This window comes from Pogona vitticeps, chromosome 2 (genome assembly GCF_051106095.1).
Source record: "Pogona vitticeps strain Pit_001003342236 chromosome 2, PviZW2.1, whole genome shotgun sequence".
NCBI classification, from domain to species: Eukaryota; Metazoa; Chordata; class Lepidosauria; order Squamata; family Agamidae; genus Pogona; species Pogona vitticeps.
The window spans coordinates 205,391,861-205,414,746 of NC_135784.1; the positions used below are offsets into that span (position 1 = coordinate 205,391,861).

The 22,886-nt window shown below is 42.3% G+C and overlaps 1 protein-coding gene across 2 annotated transcripts in view; it reads left to right on the forward strand.

Annotated features, from left to right (window-relative positions):
* SLC44A1 (solute carrier family 44 member 1) overlaps nt 1-17,653 on the forward strand; it is a 130,514-nt gene extending 112,861 nt beyond the window's left edge. For both annotated transcript variants that reach the window (XM_078384840.1, XM_020801469.3), the window contains exon 16: nt 13,979-17,653. In XM_078384840.1, the coding sequence (XP_078240966.1) occupies nt 13,979-14,002 (24 nt within the window). In that variant the 3' untranslated portion in view covers nt 14,003-17,653. The remainder of the gene's footprint in view (nt 1-13,978) is intronic.
* Nucleotides 17,654-22,886: the final 5,233 nt, after the last annotated feature.

Genomic DNA, 22,886 nt, shown 5'->3' on the forward strand with positions numbered 1-22,886 from the left:
GGCCTTGCCTTGGAGCACTTCAGATATCAGACCCAAACAACAGAGTGCTTTCAGTCTTTTTCCTTCCTGGATGACATTGAACTTATCAGTAGACTTGACAGAATGTTACTGTGCTTTTATTGAAGAGTATGGCCTACACTGAGTAGCTGATAGAATGTTAGTATCGCCACATCTCATAATCGCTTGATCCCTCACACCTAAGAGGGTAAATGCAAGTCTTTGCCAACATGTTGGTAATGTCTTCTCTGCTTTGCTGCAATAAATACTTGATGTGTCTGGTTGAAGAATTCAGAGGTGATCAAGGAATGTCTCTAGATGCTGCACTTACTTATTCATTTCCATCTCTATAAACCAGCTCTCTTTACCACGCTTATGACACTTATTCATTTTTACACTTCCACACATTCCTCTGTCACCAAAGACATGGATACAGTTATTCCTTTCAACCGGCTAAAGCAGGGGTCTCCAAACTATGGCCCACAGGCCACATCTGTCCCACTCTGAGGGGTCAGCATCGTGGGCCGGGGCAGCAGGCGGTAGGTCTCTCCCTCCCGGGGGGGGGGTTGGCTCCTTTTGCGTGGGTCCATCTTCCCGCCTCCCTGCGTGTCATGTTCAAACAAGCCGCCATGGCTCCTCCATTTGTTTGGGGAGGGTTAATATTTTCAGGCAGTGGATAAGTGAAACTGTGGGTACTGATCCTGCAAATACTGTGGTCCAGCTGTATAGCAATTGAAAGCCAGCATGCAGGGAATATGGGGAAACAAATCTAACATGAACAATGGTTCCTCCCTGGCATTTCAGTCCAGAAACTGCCCAATGTACAGCTTTTACTGAAGAGAGATAATTTGAAGCATGTTATTTCTTAGTGGCATTTGCAATTTCATACCTAAAGAAACAATAAAAAAGCTGTAGTCATGGAGGGGGTAACCCTTTTAGATGAAAAATAAATAAATTTAAAATAAAAATAAAAGAACAAATAAAAATGACAAAAATGTGGTGGCATTTTAAAGATTAACTGTTATATTTTTTCAGATATATACCCTTCAGTTATGGAAGGAAAAAGGAAGAGACAGGTGGACTATGAGTGTCAAATATTTAATTAAAAATGGGGCATGAAATACTTCTTTGTACAAGCCGTTGATAGAGCCTTGTGTGTCGTATGTAACAACACTGTTGCCATTTTGAAGGAGTACAACTTAAGTTGGCACAATGAGACCAAACATCAGTCAGGTTATTCCAAAATACACAGGTTCACAGCATTAAAAAAATTGAATCAATGCAACACAGCTTGCTTTCCCAACAATCTGTTTTTATGAAAGAAAAAACTGAAAATGAAGCTTTGACCATGGCCAGTTACAAAGTAGCTTATGGTCTGGCTAAAAGAGGAAAGCCATTCACTGACAGATGTCTCATAAAAAAGTGTATGATGGAAGTAGTGGAAGAGTTATGCCCAGAAAAAGCAAATCTTTTCAAAACATTGAGTCTTGCACCCAATACTGTTGCTTGAAGAATTGAAGCTGTAGAAGGCAATATAGCTGATCAAATTGTGGACAAGGCAAGAAGTTTCCAGTTCTGGTTCTCTCGCACTTGATGAATTAGCTGATGTGTGTGATACGTCACAGTGCCTAGTACAGTGGTGCCCCGTAAGACAATGTTAATTCCTTCCATTGAAATTGCTGTTTTGCAAAAACATTGTCTTGTGAAAAGTGTTTCCCCATTGGAATGCATTGAAATCCGTTTAATGCGTTCCAATGGGGAAAAATCGTTGTCATCCAGCGAAAATCGCCCATAGGGAAGCCATTTTGCGAAGCGCGGATCAGCTGTAAAATCCCTGTCTTGTGAAAAACGGAAGCGCCGATCAGCTGTAAAAACCATTGTCTTGCAAAAAAAAACAGTCTGCGAAGCATGGACCAAATCGTCCAGCGAAATCCCCCATAGGAAAAACCGTTTTGTGAATCGCTATAGCAATTGCAAAAAGTCATCATCCTGCGGATTACCTGTTTTGCGGGGTAGTCGTCTAGCAGGGCCCCACTGTATTCATCCATGACATCAACAGTGACTTTAATGTCACACAAGAATTAGCATAAATGCATAGCATGCACAGTACAACAAATGGAGATGACATCTTCAAAGATTTGCAAAAAACTGTGTCTGACTATAACCTGGAATGGAATAAACTGCAATGTGTGACAAGTGATGGAGGAAAGAACATGTCTGGATTGAAGAAAGGTTTGATTGGACAAATCACAAAAGTTTGTGAGGTTGGTGGATTCTCAGTGCCGATGTTTCTGCATTGCCTTATCCATCAGCAAGCATTGTGCAGAAAATATGTGGATATGTCTTGTGTCCTGAAACCTGTTGTTTCAACAGTTAATTCATTCGATCTCATGGGCTTAATCATCATCAGTTTTGTGATTTTCTGAAAGAAACAAATTCTGAGATCACTGACTTGCCGTATTACACAGCAGTTTGATGGCTTAGCTGTGAAAAGGTTCTATCACAGTTCTTTCAGCTCAGAAAAGAAATTGATTGATTTCTCACAGAGAATAATCAACCTCAACCACTTTTATCTGACACTGACTGGCTTTGGAAATTGGCACATTTTGCAGATGTTTCAGGCCATATGAACCAGTTGAATCTGAAGTTGCAAGGTGAAACAAATGTAATTTGTAATCTCTTTGCACATGTCAAGGCATTCAGGGCAAAATTTGTGCTACTTCAAGTACAAGTGAAAGTTCGTAGCTTGGTTCATTTCCCATGTCAAAAATTTCTTGAAGAATGTGAAGCAGAATTTCCTTCTTCAGTTGCAACAAAATTAATTTCTGACTTGCAAAAACAATTTCAGGAACGATTTTCTGATCTTGATGGAAAAATAGATGAAATAAGTCTGATTCAAAATCCTTTTGACTGTGATGTTGAAACAGTCCAAAGTCAGTTTCAAATGGAAATTATTGATCTCCAGTCAGATGACAAGCTGAAAGACTAAAGAAGGAAATCTGATCCAGTTTTATAAATCTTTGCAGCCTGAGCAGTTTCAAAATTTGAAGTGATTTGCTTGCGGATTTGTGTCAGATTTTGGTACATGGTTGTGCGAAGAAACTTTTTCAATAATGAAGTATGTCAAGTCCAACTATCGAGCAAGTTTTTCTAATAAGCATCTTCAGTCCATTCTAATAATTGGCTCCTCAAGCGTGAAACCTCAGTTTAGAAATATTTTGAAATTAAACAATCAGTTCCATCATTCCCATTAATATTGTATACATGTACAAGTTTGTTGATGCAAATAAATCTTATTTGTTCATTATAAAACTGCCCCCCTTTGGTCCTCGAAAATGTGCAAAAATGTATGATGTGGCCCTCATACTGAAAAGTTTGGAGACCCTTGTGCTGAAGTAACATTTACCCCAGTTCTGCTTGTCTCTTTCTTTTATTTCTCTTTCTCTTTTTTGTTGTTGTGCCTTTTCTGTTATTAAATTATGCTTAATGGACAAATAATCAGTCCTGGCTCCCTTCATTTCATTCACTTCCTTATTTTAGTTTAAAATGCATTGATTTTAAGAGAGATGTCAAATTCATGGGTACAAAGAAAAGGCACAGAGAAGTGCCAGAAAGCCAAAAAGAGAGAGAGAGCAAATTTTGCTGCTATATTTCACGATAATACTAAAGTTGAAGCATCTCTATGTACATGCTGTTCTGTCTGCCTGCTTCAGTTTGTGGTTCTTGGGACTAGCTGATGAAATACAGTTAGGACAAATCTTGATAGTAACAGAAATGAATTTGGTATGAGTAATACATAAAAGTGAGCAAGTAATGCACAAATGTCCTTTCTCATGTAATCATTTCGAATATGTTTATAGTGACACACTCCAAGTGGGCATTTGTTTGCTCACATGTAGAACCCAGCTGGAGATGGGGTGTGCCTGACAGTGTCTCAGACTTTCACATTATGAGTGCAAAGTCTGCAGATAGCTCTGTATCTGGATTTGCTTGAAGGGGATTCCACAGCGCTGATGATCAGAGGAGACCTGAGGAGGCTAGGTTCTCCACCATAGCAGATAGGTCTCCATTTTCAACTGAACAGACCTTAGTCTGTGGGGCTCACATGCTCATTCATGTTCTCATCTCCAGTTTTTTTCTACATGTAAGCAGGTAAATGCCTATGTAGCGTTTATGTAGCTGCTGGCATAAAGAGCTTCCTTGACTAGTTTTGAAAACCTAGAGCAAATCAAGTGATTGCTTGCATATGTGAATAAGCCATTAGATGGGGAATTTTAACTTCTTAGGAGATTTCTTTTCACCAGTTTGCAGACAGTAGTATGACAGAGGAGACCTCTCTCCCTTTTGTGACAGCACCTTCCCACTGTTTCTGATTTAAACTATCATTCTTTTTTATGACTTAATGTAAATTATTCTTATGACAGAACTTAAACCATGTATGGTTGGTTAGGACAAACCATGATCAGTCAGTGACTTAAAATCCTAGCTTTCTACTAGCCAGTGACTAGCAAATGTCAAGGGGTTCCCTCTTTAGCCATTCTGCCAAACCAACTTGTTGCTTCTGGGAGGAGGTGGGACCCAGAAAGGCTACTTGTGGTGATGAAACCAACCTGACACTAGCACACCAGGCCTTCCTGACTTGGCTATGCTTCCAGGAAAACCACTCTGCACTGGCAAACCCACCTTGCTATGTAGTACCATAAACAGAAAAAAGAAACAAAACTCCCGGTAGATAGATGCGGAAAAGTACTGTCATTAATGAAGCAATTTAGTATGATAGGCCCTCAGAGCCATTAACCATGCCATTGAGTGAAGAATATTTTATATTTCATTACAGTAAAGCAAAAATCCAAAATAGTCTCAAAAATGTAGTATGAGACAAGTTTAAGGAAGTCAGGATAACAGACAAGAAAATAATAAAGCAAAAACTCTCTTCCTAATATTAACGTATGAGCATAGAGGACACCATAGTTTTGAGACATGCACAGAGTGTGTCACAGTATAACGAAGAAATATATATGTCTGTCAGTTTTCACCCTGTAATGGGCAACATTAGGAGTATCTAGGCAACTGCCATCAAATCTTCCGTGGCGCATAGTGAGGGGATAAAACACACTGTAAGTGTAAAGCTGCCTTTTCTTTACTGCAGTTACAAAAGACTATGATGGTGTGTTGTCATTATTATCGCTGATTATTGTTTGTTTTGTTTTGTTTTAATCTGGTTCTATACCAGATAGACATATTTTGCTTGGCACTTGGACAGTTATTGGCATTATAGTATTTCAGGCTCTGCCCTGAATGTTAAAACTTTGTTAAGTTTAGGTCCTCCTAGGAACAGGATTCAGAGCAGCTTATAATAAAATAGTACAGATAGAGTTAAAACGTAAAATAAGTAAAACCATAACAAATGTAAAAAAACACATAGGCAAAAGAAATTACGACACTATTGATGTAAAATCCTCTTCAACAAACAGCTGATAGTAGTTATAGGTCTGCCTGAATGAAATGAACTTAAATGACTATAAGTTCTATCACTTGGATTCATATTTACACTATTCTAGGTTCTGTTTATATGCATCATTTAGCTCCAGACTTCCCTTTTACCTTTGCACAGATTGGCAACTGGATGTCCTTTCAGCATTAATCATGTTGCTTCATTAGTGACAATACTTTTCATACTTGCCATTTGCTCTTTCCCTATAACTGCTTAAAGACATTCCTAACAAGGATTATTTCTTGTTTTATTTCGGATTGTCTTATATGGTTCTTTTTCGTGGCCTCTGTGAATGCACACATTTGGGTATTGTCTGCGCCTGCGCTGACTCTCTCATAAGATTCTAGAGCTAAAAGTAACAATTTTATGGTGTGATCCTCCACGAGGTATATGCTCCTCCCACCCACTATCTTCCCCAGTTCCTTTTTTCCGCCGCGCTGAACGGTTCTCAGGAAAGATTGAGTGCTTCGCTTTTTACCTTCTTGCTATTTTTCCAGGCTCCTTTGAGCTTTTGTTTGCTTATCTTTATTTTAATTGCCTATTTAGTGATCCTCTGCGTCTTTTTGTTTGCCTAATTGGCTTCCCACAGTTTTTATTCCCTTCCTTTCCCCCTTCCCTTCCCCCCACTAGTCTTTTGCTTATGGCCTCGCCGTCTCCTTTCAAACGTTGTACTACTTGTGCGAATAAAATCGCACTTTCCGATGGTCATAGCCAGTGCTTTTTTTGCCTGGGTGAGGAACATCCGACCCATTCGTGCCCCACTTGTAAAAACCTAAGCAAGCCGGCACTTAAACAGAGGCTCCAAAGACTTCGGTCTTACCTTTGGCAAACGGCCATGAATCCTCCTACTGCTTCTTTGGAGGCTGCTAGATCTCCTGCTCTCTCAGCTGATAGGCTTCCAGCGGGCCAGTCTACCTCTGACTCTACGTCTGTGCTACCAGCTAAGGACACTGTTGAGAAAGCAAAGTCGCCTGGTAAGCACAAATTGCCCTCTTTGCAAAGATCTCAAGCACATGACCCAGGCCCCAAGAAAAAACCTAAGCCTGCTCCTAAGAAGCTCAGGAAGGATAGACTTCCCCGTATGGAGCCCCCTCAGCCTTCCCTACCCTCCCCCGTCCTCGAGGAATCATCCAGAGAGGCCCCTGATTTAGCCTCAGACAGAGAGGACATCCATGATGTCGCGCCCCCCTATGATGCCGCTTCAAACTCTGAGCATTGGCCTCATTGGGGCTGCGCCACAGTCCAGCCCGGCCTCAGCCCATTCCAACCCTGACTCAGGGCGGGCAGCTGAAAGCTCGGCATCCAATCCGGAGGTTCCCCCTTCTCCTCCACGGAAGAGAACAGAAAAACGAAAACACCTCTCTCCACCGAGGTCTGTGGCATCGCAAGGCGATTTCTGCCCCTTCTCTATGGTTCCATATCGTTTTGACCCCTACATCTGGTATACCCTGTATGAAAGGTACCAGTCTGAACAGGCTAAACGGCCCCGAACGACGCCAGACCTCTCCCAGACTGCCCCTTTTATGGACCCGAATCGCCTCCGCACGTCCACTTCTGCCCCGGCAGTCTCGGCTCCATCTGCATGCCTTTCTGCCCCATTTAAGTTGACCTCACTACCTCAAAAGCGAGACAAAGCTCACAAAGCTGTACCTCCACATCCCGCACCTCCAATGCCGGACCCGATGCCACCTCAAGACCCTTTCGAGGTCATGTTCACTCAACGACACCAAGCCCCCATGACAGAGGGTTTTGGTCAGTCAGACTACCCTTCATCTCCAGGCTGTCCTGCATCTTCAGAGGCACAACACTCTCAGTCCTCCCATGAACCCAAGCTACCTCCCCCGCTTCCAGATACAAGGGATAGCCATGCTTCGTCTTCCTTGGATGACTTCTCCTCCTACTCTACTCTTATCTTCCAAATGGCACAAGCTCTGCACCTCGATACCGAACAGCCCCCATCTGCTGATGCCGAGCCGGTGTTTGACGACATCAGTCAGGAGCATCCCACTCCTTTGAGTCTTCCTTTCAATAAGTCTATCCTTCAACTTATTAAGGACACTTGGGGAAAAACCCCTTCCACTATGCAAATCTCTCGCTGTACTGATGGCCTCTATAGGACCCATGGTGTCAATGCCGAATTCCTCAATAAGCATCCAGTGCCTAACTTCATCATCATTGAGTCCAGTCAAGCTCGAACCCATGCCAGGTCTAAACCTACCCTGGCCAATAAGGATAGCAGAAACGAGTTTACTCTTTGCAATCCTTTTTGCTCAGAAGTATTAGCTACCAGGCAACCATGGGCACCTTTCAGCGTAATCTCTGGAACCAAGTCCTTCCTCTAATTGATGTGGCCCCTGAGCCCATGAGATCTGATCTCATCAATATCCATTCTCAAGCCATTTCTTTGGCCAAGTACCAGAGGATTACGGCGCGACACTCCGCTGAGGCCGCCTCTAATACTTTAGTTACCTCCATTTCCATTCAACGCCATGCCTGGCTCAAGTCCTCCACGATCTCTGATGACACCAAGTCAAGAATCGAGGACTTGCCCTTTGACGGTGCCAGCCTGTTCAATTCAACAACCGATGACACCATGGAGGACTTCCATAAGAAGCACAAGACTGCGCGCTCTTATTGTAATCAGCCGTCTACCGCCTACCAACGACCCTTTTATTGCTCAAGTCAGTTTTACCCCAAGCAGTATCGCTCCCATCAAACCGACAGGTCCCTACCTGCCCTTCAACCTTTGATGGCATCATACCGGCCTCAAAACACTCCTCGTCAATGTTAATCCTTTCGTAAAGGACAGCGAAAGGGTAAGCAATATTGACAACTACCTTTGCCTCCCTTTTCTGACATTTCTCTTTGCCCACTGAACTGTACCAGACTGGCCCCATTTTTTCCATCGTTGGCAAGCCATTACATCAGACAAATGGGTTTTATCTATCATAGCGTCTGGCTACCTCATAGAATTCTCCGACTTGCTTCCTTTGGGGTTCATTCGGTACACCCCCTACTCCTCTGCCCTGCAGGATGAGGTTACTAAACTTCTCCAAAAACATGCCATTTTGCCGGTCCCTACTTCGGACTCTCCAACGGTTTCTACTCAAAATACTTTACTGTTCCTAAGAAAGATGGAGGTCTTCACCCCATCCTCGATCTCACTCATCTCAACCGTTTCATATCTCCCCATAAATTCCGCATGCTCACGCTGGACTCTATTATCCCTTTGCTTTCGCAGGGAGGCTGGTTCATAATTATCAACCTGCAGGACGCCTATTTTCATGTCTCCATTCATCCGGACCACCAAAAATTCCTCAGATTCCATTTCAACGGCACCACCTTCCAATTCTGTGCCCTCCCGTTTGGGCTCTCTACCGCCCCCCGGACTTTCACCAAGTGCATGGCACCGGTAGCCGCCTTCCTCCGCCTGCAGGGAATAAACATTTATCCCTACATCGACGATTGGTTGATAGTGGCGACACTGTACCATGACGCCATAAAGGCACGAGACACAACTCTCCATACTCTTCAAAGTCTCGGTCTCAAGATAAACCTCGAAAAATCGCACCTGATCCCAAAACAAACAGCAAAGTTCATGAGCATGGAGGTAGACTCCCTCCGCGCAAGAGCCTTTCTGCCTCTAGAAAAAATAACAAAAATTCAAAAGGCTGTCCACCTTTTCCAAACCCATCACTCCGTTTCGGCGCATCACACCCAACATCTCTTAGGGCTCATGACATCGACGATGGCCATCATCCAACACGCCAGGCTCAAAATGAGGCCTCTGCAGTCATGGTTTCTCTCCCTGTTCAACCCAGTGACAGACCTCCCATCCTCACTACTGTCAGTAACACCGGAGCTAGCCTCCCAACTTGACTGGTGGACTTGCCCAGACAGCCTCCTCATCAGCAGACCTTTCTCCCCCCTGTGACCTTCCATACAGGTCACAACCGATGCCAGCCCCACGGGATGGGATGCCCACTGCCTTCAGCACACAGTCCACGGGCTCTGGTCAACACAAGAACTGCCACTTCACATAAACCATCTGGAACTGTTGGCAATCATCAAGGTGTTCCATGTCTTTCTTCCCCTGATTCAAGAACAGGTAGTGCAGTTGGCAACAGACAACACCACTGCAGTCTTCTATGTCAACAAGCAAGGAGGCACCCACTACCCTTCTCTGCTCTACATAGCTGTTGACCTCTGGGAGTGGTGCTATTCCAACCATGTTTTCCCTATTGCTGTCCACATTTCCACCGACGACAACACCTTGGCCGATAGGCTCAGTCAGCTTCCGACGAGAACTCACAAATGGACCCTGAACGATGTCATATTCCAGAGGCTATGCCGACGACGGGGTACGCCTTCAGTAGACCTCTTTGCATCCGATGCCAACAAGAAATGTGCCCGATTCTGTTCCAGAGCAGGAAGGGACAGCGCCTCTCTGGGAGACGCATTTCTGATGGACTGGTCTCACAATCTCCTCTACGTATTTCCCCCTCTACCTCTCATCCAGAAGGTAATCGTCCATCTCCGGCAAGATGGCGCCAACGCGATCCTGATAGCCCCATACTGGCCCCGCCAGCCATGGTTCACTCACCTGGTATCAGTGTCGTCGGACATGCTCCGTCTTCCTCTCCTCTCGCTCGACCACGGCCTCGTCCTTCACCCCAACGTCGCTTCTCTCAGTCTTGCAGCTTGGAGGATATTCCCGACGTCATGAACGTTCTCCTTCGGGCTTGCAAACCTTCCACTACTCTCCTATATGAGAACAAATGGAAGTCCTTTCTAAAATATACTCAGGACAATGACTTATCTGCTGTACCTGTCTCTTTGAAGACCCTACTCACTTACCTCCTTCATCTCTTCAGTTTCGGTCTCTCCCACTCCACGCTGAAGGTCTACCTATCAGCCATTATGGCTCATCAACCAGACGACTCCCCTTCCTCCAAGTTGTTCTCTCACCCAACTGTCAAGAAATTCCTCAAAGGGCTCAACAACAATCACCCTCCTCAACAACGTATCACCCCCCTGTGGTCACTGCAGCTGGTTCTTAATGCCTTGATGGGGCCTCCATTCGAGCCCATGGCGTCTATCGACCTCAAATTCCTGACCCTTAAGTCGGCCTTCCTTGTTGCAATCATGTCAGCCAAATGAGCCAGCAAGCTCACAGCTCTCCGAGTCGATCCTCCCTTTATCCAGTTTCACCCCAATAAAGTGACTCTTTACTTTGATGTTTCCTTCCTCCCGAAGGTGGCCTCTGACTTCCACCTCAACCAGCCCATCATACTACCGTGCTTTTTCAAATCCCCTTCCTCGTCCCTGGAACATATGCTCCATAACCTTGATGTCAGACGTGCCCTGGCCTTCTATGTCAAAAGGACAAAAACTTTCAGAAAGTCCAAGAAACTTTTTCTTTGCTTTCACGACCCAAACAAAGGGGCCTCAGTCTCCTCTCAATCCATAGCACGTTGAATTGTACAGACTATTTCTCTGGCTTACAACTTGTCGGGGAAATCCTCTCCAGAACATTTGACAGCTCATTCAACCAGGGCACTCTCCACCTCTACTGCTTTTCAACATGGCACCGAAGTTCCTGACATCTGTCGTGCTGCTACATGGTCCACACCGTCCACGTTTGTCAAATACTACCGGCTGGACGTCAGAGCATGCCAGGATGCTGTCCTGTCATCCTTCTTACCGTGACGACCCACCAACCGGTAAGTGCAGCTTATTAGTCACCCATATGTGTGCATTCACAGAGGCAACGAAAAAGAAAAAGAGGTTACTTACCTGTAACCATAGTTCTTTGAGTGGTCCTCTGTGAATTCACACAACCCGCCCATCCTTCTCTATCTGTCTCGGGTTAATAATGTAATTAGTTACTTCTTTCCTTCATACCCAGCAGATAAAATTCAGGAACTGGGGAAGATGGTGGGTGGGAGAAGCATATAACTCGTGGAGGATCATACCATAAAATTGTTACTTTTAGCTCTAGAATCTCCCGAGAGAGTCAGCGCAGGCGCAGACAATACCCGTATGTGTGAATTCACAGAGGACCGCTCAAAGAACTGTGGTTACAGGTAAGTAACCTCTTTTTGGGGGGTGTGAAGTGTTTGGAAGTGGTTTACCCACTAAAATTAGGTTGTTTGTCACTGCCATCGTCTGTGCAATGTCCTCCACCAGTATCTCCTTCTACTACTGGTGCTATCCAATAGCTGCCTTTGTAGAATTTCTCCATCCCATTGGTATTATTAGTTCTCTTCAGCTGATACAACAGTTAGTTCCTGGAGACTATGGATGCATCTAGTTATGCTTGATTGTTCTACCTTGGTGACCCTGCATAGTAGTTTATACTCATAACAAATTCTGGTTTTCTGAAAATATTGCTCTTAGTTTCCGAGGTATGCACAAATCCCCTAAACATATTAAGGTGTGCATCCAAGAGAGGAAATGTGAAATAGACTATAATTGGTTTCTCTGCCAAATGAACAAAAGAGACCTGAGCAAGATAAACCACCTCATTTTATCAGATGAAATAGATACCCATAGTTCCTTTTGGCTTTGACAGTATTTTTGGATGGACATACTGTGTTTCATTTGATAAACACCTAAATACTATCTGGAGCCATAAGGAACTGTGAGCACCATTTTATTTTATCTTGCTCAGGTCTCCTTTGTTCAGTTTACAGAGAAATAGATTGAAAAGAACAGCCAATGTAAGCCCAAAAGAAAAGGTTTCTTCATCTGTCCCAAAAGCTATCATAAACAAAAACCAGGAGGCAGGCATGAAAAAGAAAATGAGGAAAGAATGCTAAAAGAGATGGTAGTTTTTGAACATGGCAACAGTAGAAACATATTGTTGCCCAGTGTGTTTCAGAACATTGCCATCCTTCTACAGGGGCTATCTTACATATTTATACTCTAAAAACAAGCTTGTAGCACCTTGCAAAAATAGTGACCATCTCTCAACATGGGAACTTGAGATTTCCTGATGCTACAAGAAAGCCTATCTTTAGTAGACTGAGATTGTGAAGAGGGACCCTGCTGTGCCAAAGTGCATTTGGTTGGATATAAACTTTCATTATTTAGGGCAGGGGCATGATACAATTCTGTCAGCTTATGCATGGTGTGGAGAAAATAGATCCCTCCTCCCTTAGAGTAGTAGAACACAGTATCACCTAATGATGTTGGCTTTAGGACAGAAGAGGAAATGCTTCTTCACATAGCATATATTAAATTATGGAATTTGCAATTGCCCTGATGTGGTAATGTCTACTGTTTGATGGCTTTTAAACTGAGTTAAACAAATGTATGGTTGATAAAACACCAGTGAACTTGTCATGATGGTTATATACTTTCTCCAGCATCAGAGGTGGTATGGCTTTCAATATTGCTTTCTGGAGAATGTAGGCAGGATAGTGTGGTTACCCTTACAACACTGTGGGCCTCTCAGAGGCATCAGATTAGCCACTGTGGGAGAAAAGTGTTATATGATTGGTCTTTTCTCGAATCCAGCACATTTCTTTTTATGTTTTGTACATTGAAGAGCAAGGGGGGGAAAGCCCTGTCAGAGTGAATTAAGAGGCTTCCAACTCAAAGCCATGCAGGGCATGCCTTGCCCTTTGCTTTGAAGTTAGTATGTGATAATACATAGTAAAAACAAAGTCTGATATTGTAATAGCAGGAGTGGGGGCAAAATAATAACTGCTTTAATCAGAGTGTGTGGAGCAACTATGTGTGAAATAGCAGGAGTGACCCTCCTTTGAAGAATTCAAAGGAACACCCAGGTCATGATTAGAGATGGGTGCTTCATATTCATATTAGAAACAAAGCCCGATACTGCAGGTGGTACTGATTCCTGTCCTTCATGTTCAGAACTGGCTAGCCCACTGACTAGGCTCTGTGCAGCACAGAGGTCCATCTTCAGCACTGGGGCACCAATCCAAGAAGGAGCCTGGTCGATCCTTCCCCGCCTCCCCATACAGCCAACCACTCATTGGCTGAGTGGAGAGACTCTGTGCTGCAGTGGTTGGCTGCCTGGGAGGTGACAGTGTTAGCTGAGCTCTTTCCAATATTAGTATGGTGGCACTGAAGGTGGACCCCTGCACGGTGTGGAACCCAGTAAATGAGCAGGATGGTTCTGGGCATGGGGGATGGGAATCTGTACCACCTGTTGTGTTGGGCTTTGTTTCAAATATGAATAGAAGGCACCCATCTCTAGTGGTACCTTCAAAGTATGACATTTGTCAGAAACAGCAATTTGTCTGTTAAAGGCCGTTTTGGTGGATATATTCTTGAGAATGCTCTTTACTCCAAAATACCACAGACTTTCATTGTTTTTTTAGCAAATTGATACTTGCTCAAAATTTGAATGTAAATGCCTTTTCTGAATGATTGGGTCTTTCTAATGATGCTTTTCCAGCTGTAAAATTCCTTTCTGTTTTTAGAGTTTCACTTACAACTTTTTGTCTTGTTTTCTAGGCCTCTGGAGCAAGCTCATCGTGAAGCTAGTCAGCCATTATGGAAACCATTGACATTCCAAAACAATATCTATCTTATCTCTCTCTATATAACTATATCTATCTATATATATATTATTTAAAAGCAGCCAAAATCAGAGAAAAGGAACAGGGATTTAATACTTTTTTAATGATTATTTTTGTGAAACATGTACTCTTTTCATACGGGTGGCTTTTACGAGCAACTTTTATCATTGTTCCATTTAAAAATATAATCATTACGGTTTGTAGAAATGTTATGATTGTAATCTGATTGAGATATTTCATAATTTGGAGGAGGATTCCATAATATTTTAAAAGAACCATGCAAGATTGCAGATTTGGAATAATGGAAGTGGGTTGAGTCATTTCCCCTTATGGTTATTTGTGATAACCATAAGGAATCATGGTTATTTTTTAATAACCATGACTCCGTAAAACACAATGGATAATGACTGTTCTGAAGGAACAAATCCTTCATTGATTTTCATCTTTTTATTTTTTATTTTATTTTTGCAGGGAGGAGGTTGGAATTATACATTAATCATGTTGGATTTTGCTTGTTCTTTTGCATTGGAATGTAATAGGGCCCAGTAAGTTAAATATATTCCTTCCCCCCCACCCCATTAACACATTAGATAATTTACACATTAGACATTAAACACAACCTAACCGACTCCTCAGGTATTTAGATATTGAGACAGCCCCTGCATTTGTGAAGGACAAAGAAATGGCATATGAGAGAGGATGAGTTTTATATGCAACTTTCATCATAAGTGACTTTGTTCCCCCCTCCTGAGTTTAATATTGTCCATTGCATATCATTGCACATTTGAACTACACAAATTCTTTAAATAAGTGGTTGGTTAATAAGCTTCAGAAGTTCAGCCTTAGATGTGCCCCATTGTCATGTTCATCCATGACTCCATGGACAAATGCTGGGAGTAAAGAGGATATGTACAACTATGAAAAAAAAGTACTGTATGTCATTTGTGTTTTTCTTTACTAGTGACATTGTTTCTTTCTTGTGTTTTCATTAAATTTTAGGAAATTTAGTGGAGTACAGTGGGAAGGAGAAGGTAAACATCTTTTTGAAATGTCACTGCCTTTGTAGCTAGAGTAGTTCTTTGACTAGTTTCTGTGTGTTTGTGCTCACAGAATCTGAGAGCCTCATGAATACTTCTGAAACTTCCAGAAAGCATTACATTTGTGTCCATACCTGGCTGCCCACATTTGGAAAGTGAAATTATGTAAATGCACAATCAGCCTATCAGCCATTTCAGTGGAAAATGAGAGCTCACAGTTCCCTCAGCCTATGTGTTAGAACATGCCTTTGGGCTTTGAAAATTACATCAGGGCCATATGGAAGAGGGTTGATTGATTCTCTTCCTCCACTCTGCCTCCCATTTGGTTTCAGCAGTTTTAACTCCCCTTCTTACACTCACAGAAGAGGTTTTAGGAGGAAAAACACATATGGGAGAAGGATTCTACAATCCTTGCTCCATTTTCAACCCAACCCACCTCTGCTTCACTGGAATTCAGCAAAACTGACATTTTCACACAGTTATTGTGTTTTGTTGGTTCCTTTGTGTAGTTCAGACACATCAAAATATCTTTTAGGTTTAAAGAGTTGAGGATCTTCAGAAAAAACCCTTGTCAGTTCTGGGAAGCATTTTTTACTGTTTGGATTTTGCAATAATAGAAGTCCTCAATCATGTTAGCTTCCTAATGGTGCATATATATGCAGCCATTCAGTGCTTTATAAGAGACTTCAGTACTTGATCTGAAATGGGTAATGAGGAATTCAAATAGATAGGAATGAATTTCTATGGTGTCCATAAACAGCAGATGTGGTAGTAAAACTGCTTGGAATATATCACTTTAAACTGCAAGTGTGTGGGTGAGGAGAGTTGCATGTTTTAAATGTTTGCTCTGATACACACCATAAACCACTGCATATCGAAAGGTAATTTATCAATTAGATGTTCCTGAAATATGTACAGTGTTTTTTTCCCTATGAACAATACTTAAAATATGTTATTCCCTCAACTGTAGTCCAAGAGTGCAGTTTAAGAAAGGTTTTTTCCCCTTCTTCTGCTGAGTTTGCATTGAAAAGGCCACTGAGAATGGGCAGATAAGCCTTGTGGAAGCACAAAGGACAAACATTGCTTTCCAGATGTTTCCAAAGTTTAATAAGGCTCGATTCCTGTTAATATGAATGGTCAGAGGCCTCTTGAAGAACTTTGTTACTGATTGGTAGCTTACAATGATCCAGTAATAAGAACTTGTTCATATTATGTGTGTTAAATTCCTTTCTTCATTCCTGAAAATTACTACATAATGAATGCTAATATCCCATTGTTTGGCTTATTGTAATGGTAAATGCTTACAGTGTAACTGCAGAGAATAATTTCATGATGTTTATGCTATATATTCCTTTTTGTTACAATTTTTTTAAAAGAACTATTTTTGTTAATGTAAAGTTAAATATTTCAGATCAGAATTTTTAAACTTTATTGCACTAAATGCAGATGTGGAGAAAGAGAAAAGTAATGCCTCAACAAGTTGGATCTCTCCATAAGAGAGTTTTGTGTGTGTGTGAAAAAAAGAGTTATTGTTCTAGATAAGCTTAGCTATATGATTGCAGAAAAGGGTGTAGAGACACCCAGTAGAGCTGAATGGCCATCAGTTGTTTTTTAAAATAAATTGCTGTTTTGATTCTGTGCTTCCTTTCCAAGGATCAGACCTTTAAAACTTGCTGCTGAAGGAAACATAGCATTTTGTAATCAGTTGGTGGTCTTTGCTGTGTAACTAAATGCTTCAGTTTCATTTTTATAAATCATCTGACATAAATATTTTCAGACTTCTTGCAATAAAATTCAGGACAGTTGAGAAAAAAGAAGACACCTTTCTCTGTCAGTCACAGAAACCAATAATGGAAGTACATTTTAAGACTAGCAAACTAGATTAGCCTCTGTTCCTGCTAACACTTTTAACTCACCCTGCTTACCTTTATCAACATGAGTAATGCCATGAAACTTCACTAGATCTGTTGATTTAATCAAGGTTTAAATGCAGGTGTGTTAGCAGGAACCAAGGCATTAATTAGTCTAGGCTTAAACTAGAGCACTGCTTTCAGTCTCTTTAATGTATATAGTACTTGTTACTGTAAGGATATGTGGGAGGAGAATTAGGAGCCTTAATTTGTGGAAGGGAGAGAGTGCAATGACTCTGCTATGGACCCGGACTTCAGACAAAATTTGCCTAAGTCACTGGGGTTTGATGACAACAATGAAAGAGACCTGGACTCAGCAGGTTGAAAACTACAGAAGCTGGATTCCAAAGCACGGAAGGTGGCGGGTCACTTTGGTCGCTCCTCTGAGGTTTAACCGCTGTTAACCTCACCGATACAAATCACCATTCAAGATATGGGAGGCTTGGATTTGGCTCACTTTTGACATCATCAGAACTCCTGCTTTGCCAGGTTCCACAAGCTTATGTTCCCTGCTTGCTGGGAGCACTGGGGAGAGAGATGCTTTTGGTTTGAACTTGCAATTAGAATTGTAATCAGAATCAAAAATTTTGTATTTTTGTATACCTTGATTGTGCAACCTTTTTATATACAGGTCCTGTTTTACAAATAAATATGGTTTCTTAACATGGCGTTTCAAACTTTTTATGGCTGTTACTTCACTTACGCAGCTGTGACTCAGAAGAGAGATTGCATGCAAATTAGAATAATCAGAAGCAGAATTTGATTGAAATCAAATTTATTTTAAAAATCTGATGGCTTTTTAACAATTTAAATAAAAAGATCAGATTTTTAAAATTTCAATCATGATTTAAATCAATTTGATTTTTTAAAAATCACCAGTTTCTACATTCCCTGTGTACTGCGGAGCTCTCTGGACTCATTTCCCTCCATGCATAAATGATGAAACTGGCAGTGGAGGGACAAATAGGATATTCACAACAGTTACTGTGCCTGAATAGAGCTAGAAACTGTCCATGCTTCCCCTGCACACACATGCAAATAGTCCTCTATATCAGTGGTCCCCAACCTTTTTAACACCATGGACCGGTTGGAGAAGGCGGGGCACCCCCCGTGCTCATGCATGCATGCACGAAGGAGTGGGGGGGTGCCCGCGTGGGTGCGCACACACTCATGCACATGCCAAAGGGCAGGGGCACTTGGGGGCATTCGTGTGCATGCGCGAAGGGGTAGGGGTGCTCACGTGGGCACACACATGCGCAAAGGGGATGTGGGGGGAGTGCATGGGGGGATCTGTCTCCACGGCCTGGTTCGGCCCAGGCCACGGACCATCACTGGGCCATGGACTGGGGCTTGGGGACCCCTGCTCTATATGCATGTGGTAACTGGTGCTATCTGGAGTCTTTGACATTGCTCAGATACTCACCTGAACACAGTGTTGGCAGTTTGATACCAGATATTAATTATTCCAGAATATTAATATACCAGAAGAGAAACCAACAAAATAACCGCAGTTTAGAAAAACACTATAACAGAAGATTTTGGTTCTGAGTTATTACAGTGCTTCTAGTCTTTTGAATCCTCTACTGTATCTTTAATAAATCTAAACAACATGAGTACTGTACAGAAGTACAAAGAAGTTATCTATCCCAGCACTGTAGCCAGAGCAGGACTCACCTTCCTCCAAGATTCTTCTGTTTTAAAAGGTAACCACCATAGATTATGAGGATCTATTCCTGTTTGCAGTGATGCAACTAGGTAAATTTAGACTTATTGGTCATATTGGAAGGGACATTTAGATGCTTCTGTATGTTAAGTCAATTATGAAACAGCAAACTAATGTATCTCTTCTCTCCACTCAAGGCATGCTTTCTAGTTACTTCTACATTCCTTATACATTACAAAGACAGCAGTATGTGCCCAATAAATGAAAAATAAATATTTTCAGCTTACACAGCTTTACATTTTAAAGCCACAACAGTATCAGGCGTACAGGGGTAACATGGTGTTTGCTTCTGAAGCTAAATACTGTACACGGAAATAAGCACCATTTTATTGTAGAAAAGAATGACACATTTTAAAATAAAAATAATTACAGAGAGCATCTGTAACCATGTACACTCCTGCCCGCCCCACCTGTAATATATATGTATATATTTATGAGAAGAGAAGGGTGATGCTATGATCAGCATCAGCTGTACTCGGCCTGTGTGTTTCTGTGCTAGCCTGGCTGCTGATGTTGGGACTATTTGTCTTTGCCTTCATCATTTGCTGCTCTTTAGGTGGCCATTTTGTTCTTGCTTGGCTGCAGGGCTTTGGATTTTATAATCAGTTTCTAATTGTGTTGCTGCTTGCCAGTGCAAGTGGCCAGCACTGATCCATCCCAATTGTATCAATATTGTTCATATTTGAATGAATTATATACCAGTCATAAAAATACCAAAGCTGCAAGGCAATGAAACATTGACATCTGAAAATTGGCATAGATTTTAAGTGTACCAGAGAGAGGGAGTGCATCTCAAGGTTATTTTTAAAAAAACATAATAATGTTGCAGTACCACTTCAGGGCTGCTCCAAACTATGAGTCTTCTGAAGAACAGGAATCAATGCAGTTTGGTTTGAAAGTTTGCATTGGAGGGTCTGAAATCTAAATCTTCACTTCTAGCCTTGAGGTTCGGGTGAACAAGATCTAGGAGGCCAGGGCAGATTTCCCATTCCTAGGAACTGATGCTTGCTACACCACCACCCTAAAATGAAAACAAGTAGGAACTTGTTTTTCACGGGGAGCTGGTGTGCCCCTGATGTGGTGTGTGAGTACAGTATGACAATACTTTTTATCTTGGAAGTCCACTTTGATTTTAGAAAAAAAAATACTTTGTGAGGTTGGGGAAAAGAAGGTGTGTGTTGTATTTTGTTTCAAAAGAGAATCGCTTCTGGAAGTTGACAGGTGTTGCCATTCTTCATTCTTCTTTGTGAGTGGGGTGAGGGGTTTTGGAGGTCTGGGGCTGCAGAATGGGCAGTTGCCACATGTTGCTTTGGGGGATGCAGCTGCTTTCAGAGCAGATCAAACAACGTTGATCCACAAAGATGAACGACTTGGATCCTTGCTTATTCTGATAAAAAATTCTATATCCAGGCAATAATCAAGCACGTCCTCTTGTGCAATCTGGATCTAAAGGAGAGGAGAGGCAGCTAAGTAATGCACTCTAAATCTTTGACTGACCTTCCTCTGTGGTTAATATTGGTATTAAGCAGCATGGAGGATAAGAAGTAATGTTGCACAATGCCAGAAAATAAATGGTATGGGGTTGGCAGAAATCTCTCAGAATATCATCTTATGACTCAGTAGGCTAAGGCCAACCAGGTCTGCTGATGCCCAAGGCAGGCAATTGCATTTACTATGCATTTTTAAGAAGCAAACATCTGGTCCCCGTTTTTAGATATAGGACTAGCTGTTTACCTACTAGCTGTTTCCGCAAAGGGTATACAGAATCAGTACTGCTGAAAATAATGCATTGTCACCCTTCTCCTTCCTGTAGTTATTAATGTTTTTGAAGGATATACGTAGGTATTAAAAATGCTACATCTAGATAGGTGCTTTAGTCATCCCTTTACCCTGCTGAGGGATTATGTCTTTGGAAGCCAGCAACTGGAAATCTAGTTGGCTAGGTAACCTTGTGCAAAGCTAAGCTATCGTAGTGGCAAGTGAATTTTCTCACAAACAAATTAAGATTGCAGAGCAGTTTCCAAGGTAAATGAGAAGCAAAAGCAGAAAAAAAAATGCTAATAACAGTTATTGTTTTTGTTAGGAGTCTAGGTTAGGGGTATTAATTGTAGAAGCCCCACAGCCAGTCAAATGATGCCAATATGCACCAGACTCAGAATAATTTTGGCAAGTCCTCTGTTACACCATGAGGTTTTCAAATCTGCACAGCTTAATGTCATATCATTTCCTTGGTCCGGTAATCGCAGTGTCTCGTAATGCTAAAAAACTTAGGAGAAGATTCTAGCTAAATTGCTCGATTAGCCAATCCCAGCATTGCAAGCAGGCATGAAATAAATAGCTTTTAGCTTGAGATGGCAATTATTGCCATAAAATTGAAGCAGAAAGGATAAATAGGAAGAGTCCTGATTTCCGGAGTTGTTTCCGAAATAGTGAGCAATGCTAAAATATAATTTAGAAGAGGGTGGAAAGTGATTGCAGTGGAATGTTTAGAATAGGAATGAGCAACACATATCCCTCCAGATGTAACTAGATTATAACTCCCAATATTCCTCACCATTGGCAGTGCTGTCTAGGGCTGCTGGGAGTTGAAGTCCAGGAACAGCTGGAGAAGGACAGTTTCACTATGCCTTGCTTAATAATCACACCAATCAGGAAACTAGATGCGAATGTTGTCTTTTTCCCAACAAGAACAGAACAGACACCTGAAAATACAGTGTCTCCTAGAAATTCAACTATTACCCTATGTAGGCCTTTGCCTGCTTCCATGCAGACTTAAAGTGGGGTCTGCTCTGCACTTAAGTTCCCACCCCATAATTTTCCTAGCACAGCTGGCAGCATTGTAGACGTCTGCACATTGAGCACAACTGTCTGCATAAGGCTCCATAACCACATTCAGTTGAATACATTGCTGTAACTTTGCTGTCAGGGCTGGGAAACTCAGGATCATGCGTAACCAAACATGTTTACAAAGTCCTGTGCAGACTTGACAGATCAGATTGGGCATCCTTCAATCTCAAGAGACTATGTTAATGTGCTCTGAATGGAGGACTTGGAACAGCATCTAATGTGGCTGAGAAGGTCAATTTGAGAGTGACGATGCCTTCCACACTGAAGACAAATGCAATCTGTCCCCTGTCCAGCTCCCTGATTTTGCTGGTTTCGGGACTGCCTCTTTGCCTCAGCCTGCTGGACAAGTGTCTCTTCAAAATGGGAGAGGCCATGATGCACCATCTGCCTCCAGGCTAAATGTTCAGATGTCAAGGTCTCCCATCTGTTGAGGTCCATTTCCAAGGCCTTCAGATCTCGCTTGCAGATATCCATGTATTGCAGCTGTGGTCTCCCTCTGGGGCAATTTCCCTGCACTAATTCTCCATACAGGAGATCTTTTGGAATCCGACCATCAGCCATTCTCACAACATGCCCAAGCCAACGTAGACGTCGCTGTTTCAGTAATGTGTACATGCTAAAAATTCCAGCTCGTTCTAGGATTACTCTATTTGGAACATTGTCCTGCCGAGTGATACCAAGAATGCATTGGGGACAACGCATATGGAAGGTGTTCAGCTTCCTCTCCTGCCGTGCACAAAGGGTCCAGGGCTCACTGCAGTACAGGAGTGTACTCAGAACACAGACCTGGAGCTGGGCATATGCCATCAGCTTCTTATTAAGCCATACTCTCTTTGTGAGTCTGGAGAACATGGCAACTGTTTTGCCAGTGCGTTTATCCAGCTTGACATCTAGGGAGAGAGTGTCAGAGATCGTTGAGCCAAGGTACACAAAGTCATGAACAACCTCCAATTATTGTGTGGAGATGGTAATAGAGGGAGGTGAGTCCACACCCTGGCCCGTTACTTGTGTTTTCTTCAGGCTGATTGTTAGTCCAAAGTCTTCCAGGCCTTCCTAAAGCGATTGATGAGTTGTTGGAGTTCTTCAGCAGAGTGGGCAACAATGGCTGCATCATCGGCGAAGAGGAAGTCCCACATGCATTTCAGCTGGACTTTGGTCCTCGCTCTCAATCTAGAGAGATTAAAGAGCTTTCCATCTGATCTAGTCCAGAGATAGACACCTTCTGTTGCAGTTCCAAAGGCCTGCTTAAGCATGACAGCAAAAAAGATCCCAAACAGGGTTGGTGCAAGGACACAGCCCTGTTTCACTCTGATTCGGATGAAAAAG